This window comes from Phaseolus vulgaris, chromosome 6, assembly GCF_051622355.1.
Source record: "Phaseolus vulgaris cultivar YP4 chromosome 6, ASM5162235v1, whole genome shotgun sequence".
Taxonomy (NCBI): Eukaryota; Viridiplantae; Streptophyta; class Magnoliopsida; order Fabales; family Fabaceae; genus Phaseolus; species Phaseolus vulgaris.
In genome coordinates, this window is record NC_143503.1 from 6,893,421 (window position 1) to 6,897,630 (window position 4,210).

At 51.2% G+C, this 4,210-nt stretch overlaps 1 protein-coding gene across 1 annotated transcript; it reads right to left on the reverse strand.

The window, feature by feature from the left end:
• Window positions 1-1,389: 1,389 nt before the first annotated feature.
• LOC137832982 (uncharacterized) lies at window positions 1,390-3,934 on the reverse strand. Its single transcript, XM_090303804.1, has 2 exons — window positions 2,477-3,934; window positions 1,390-1,395 (listed from the first exon to the last, which is right to left on the reverse strand). Exons 1-2 carry the CDS (start codon window positions 3,932-3,934, stop codon window positions 1,390-1,392), a joined length of 1,464 nt encoding a protein of 487 aa, XP_090159930.1.
• Window positions 3,935-4,210: the final 276 nt, after the last annotated feature.

Sequence of the window (4,210 nt, forward strand, 5' to 3'; positions counted from 1 at the left end):
TTTTTTCATTCGTGAGACTGCACTAAACCAGGAGCTAAGTGCCTTCCGACAGACCGAGCTAGAAGCTAACAAGAAGCTCCATGATAAAGGCCAAGAGTACACCACCCTACTGGGTAAAGTTGTGCCACTACGTGCTCAGGTGGTGGAACTCCAAGAAGAAGCTGCGGTCAGCAAAGCTAAAATGGCCAACCTTGAAGAGCGATTTGTTGACCGGGAGGTGCAACTGGGCAAGGTAGAGGCTGAGCTCACCGCAAAGGCTGAAGCCCTTGAGAAGACAAAGGAGGAGCTCACCTCACAAGTCGAAGACTTTGAGAAAGCCAAGGTGGAGCTCCTTGATGATGTTGCCAACGCCTACGCTATAGGGTTCGAAGATGCTCTCGCTCAGGTTGCTCGGAAGCATCCTAAGATGGATGTTTCCCCCTTCGCGATGTCGAACCACATCGTTGATGGGCAAATTGTGCCAAGGCATCCTCAAAAGGAACTTGCTTAGACTTTTAGGCTTGAAAACTGTGTCCTTCAAAACACTTATAATTTTAATACAATTCACACCTTATTTTACTTGCCTTATTTATCTTTGTTTGTCGAGGACTGTGCCTTTAACTTGTCGCTTTTACTAACAACGTTCTGATGCTAACACCATACGACGTCCTTGACAAACTTTAAAACTTCGAACTTTAGGTAGCATGCCTTCTCGCCCTCTGCCTTAACTGCTTAACGACCTATGATGGAAGTGAGCATGCGTGAACCTTCAACTGTCCTTGCTTCAACTTCTTTTTTAGACAAGGAAAACTCTTTTGTTGATACTTACTCATACTTTGCGGTCTCAAGGTGTCTAGCCTCGAGGCGCCTCACTGGCCTCGTCTTCGCTCGGAGGCAAAGAATGACTTAACTGGTTGAACCATGTTGTTCATACTTGGTGCCCACGGTCGAGGAGGAGGCGTCCCGAAGGAAGCTGCCACTCCATCTCGAGGTGTCTAAACACCGAGAAGACCGGTGCACTTGGTGCCCACACTCGAGGAGGAGGCGTCCCGAAGGGAGTTGCCGCCCCTCTCGAGGTGTCTAAACACCAAGACGACCGGTGCACTTGGTGCCCACGCTCGAGGAGGAGACGTCCCGAAGGAAGCTGCCACTCCCTCTCGAGGTGTCTAAACACCAAGGCGACCAGTTCATCACCGATTGAATCTTGCTACTCGCACTTGGTGCCCACGCTCGAGGAGAGGCGTATCAAAGGGCACTGCCACTCCCTCTCAAGGTGTCTAAACATCAAGGCATCAGGTTCGTTTCTAACTGAACCGTGCTGTCCGCGCTTGGCGCCCACGCTCAAGGGGGAGGCGTCCTAAAGGAAGCTGCCACTCCCTCTCGAGGTGTCTAAACACCAAAGCAATGGGTTCACCCCTGCATTGTACAGAAAACAGGAGAACACGTGTACTTGAAATGTAATTTTTATTGGGTGACCTCGTTAAAAAACCCTTAAGAAGGGAAAAAGAGTGTCCCCTTAAACTGTGTACAATGTTAGAGTTTCTAACTGAAATAAAACTTGAGATTGGCTGCATTCCAAGTACGAGGAATGGCGCCTCCCTCCAAGGTCTCAAGCCTGTACGCCCCGTTTCCCAGGACTTCTGTCACCCTAAATGGGCCAGTCCACTTGGGGGACAACTTGTTCTCCAATTGGTACGGGTGAGCTTTCCGCATTACTAGGTCAACGACTTAGAACTGTCGGGGCTTTATCTTGGAACCGTGCTTATGCTCCACCCTTCTCTTTACTGCTTCAGCTTTGATCCTTGCCTCCTCTCTGACCTCGTCCAGTAGATCCAGGTTCACCTTTCTTTCTTCGTTAGACTCCTTAGCCACGAAACTTTGAAAACGAGGTGAGCTCTCCTGAATCTTTACCGGAATCATTGCGTCCGTCCCGTACACCAAGTTGAAGGGTGTCTCTAGTGGTGGACTGAGGCGTGGTTTGGTAAGCTCACACTATTCTGGGAACCTCTTCTGCCCAGGTCCCCTTAGCTTTCTCAAGTCTTCTCTTCAAACCCCTGAGTAGGACTCTGTTGGCGGACTCAACCTGTCCATTTGTCTGAGGGTGCTCAACCGATGCGAACACCTGCTTTATCCCGACCTCTGTGCACAACTTGCCCAGTTGCTGGCTTGCAAACTATGTACTGTTGTCAGAAACTAGATGCCTCGGCACGCCAAAGCGACATAATATATTCTTCCACACGAAGTGTTGTACCTTGTGAGTTATGATTTACGCTACTGGCTCAGCCTCAATCCACTTCGTGAAGTATTCGATGGCCACTACAAGATACTTCATTTGTCTTATCGCCAAAGGAAAGGGCCCCAGAATGTCGATTCCCCATGTGTGAAAAGGCCATGGGCTGTAAATCGATCTCAGCTCTTCTGGCGGCGCCTTGTGCCAGTCGGCGTGCTGTTGACACTGCTTGCACCGCTGGGCGTACCTCGTGCAATCTTCTCTTACTGTTGGCCAGTAGTACCCTGCACGGACAACCTTTGATGCCAAGGACCTACCACCAACATGGCTACCACAAATTCCCTCATGGAGCTCAACCATTATTCGTGTACATTGGTCTCTTCTCACACACACCAAGATTGGGTGAGTGAACCCATGTCTGAACAGCTCCCCATCCACAAGGGTATACTTGGTAGAGTTTCTCTTTATCTTCTTGCCCTCCTTGGGCTCCAATGGGAGTATCCCATCGGCCAGGTAGCGCCTGTAGGGTGTCATCCATGTGTCCCCCTCCTCAACCGTGCATACCTGCATAGGATCCCCCTCTCCTAGCGAGACCGAGTAAGTGCTTACATTGGGCGTCCTCAGCGTCTCCTGAGTCAACGATCGATGACTCCTCGCCCTTCCCCTAAACGTACTGACCTGATGAATGCCTACCTTATTATCAGCAACAAACGTCTGTGGTGTTTTAAGGGTTTCCTGTATCACCGTCCTCTGCCTTCCCCCTTTGCCCGAACTGGCCAGCTTGGCTAGCAGGTCAGCTCGGGCATTCTGCTCCCTTGGGACGTGCACCAGGTCAAACACCGCGAACGCACTCTTCAAGACTTGGACGTACCCCAGGTACGCGACCATCTGTGGATCCTTGGCTTGGTACTCCCCGGTCACTTGACCTGTAACCAACTGGGAATCGCTCTTTGCTATCAAACTCCGTGCTCTCATCTCCTTGGCTAAGAGCATTCTGGCTATAAGGGCTTCATACTCTGCCTGGTTGTTGTTGGCCTTGAAAGCAAACCTCAAGGCCTGCTCAATCAACAACCCGTTTGGCCATTCCAAGATCACGCCAACTCCACTCCCCTGTTTATTGGAGGACCCATCTACGGAGAGCACCCATCTGAACCTGGCTTCCTCTTTCTGCTGTGTACCTCTTGAGGAGAGCTCTACCACAAATTCCGCATAAACCTGGCCTTTGATGGGGCCTTGGGGCTCATACCGAACATCGAACTCCAAAAGCTCCACCGCCCAACGCACCATTCTTTCTGCCACCTCCGACTTCTGCAGCACCTTCCGGATAGGTAAGTCCGTCATCACTACCACTGTGAAACTCTGGAAGTAATGACGAAGCCTCCTGGCCGAGAATACCACGACCAAGGCTGCCTTCTCCAGGGCTTGGTATCTTACCTCTGGCCTCTTCAATACTTTGCTCACAAAGTATATTGGTTTTTGTACCTGGTCTTGCTCCTGAACGAGGACTGAGCTGATCGCTCGCTCCGTCACGGCAAAGTACAACCGGAGCGGCATGCCCAACTGTGTCTTGCACAGCACGGGAGGAGCGACCAGATATTCCTTTAGCTTGAGGAATGCCTCCTCACACTTCGTGGTCCACACGAACCGACTATTTCTCCTCAAACACTGGAAGTAGGGGTGGCCTTTGTCCCCTCCAGCGGATACGAATTTGGACAGGGCGGCCATCCGCCCTGTCAGCTGCTGCACTTCTTTTACCGAGGCGGGCTCCTGATGGCAAGGATGGCCGCACACTTCTTTGGGTTCGCCTATATCCCACGCTCGGTGAGTAGGAAACCCAAGAACTTACCCGCCTCGACCCCGAACACGCATTTTTCGGGGTTTAACTTCAAACGGTACTTAGCTATTGTAGCAAATAGCTCTTCCATATCAGACACATGTTGGCCCCTCTCCTGCGAAGTCACCACCATATCATCTACGTAGGCCTGCAGGTGGCGCCCACAT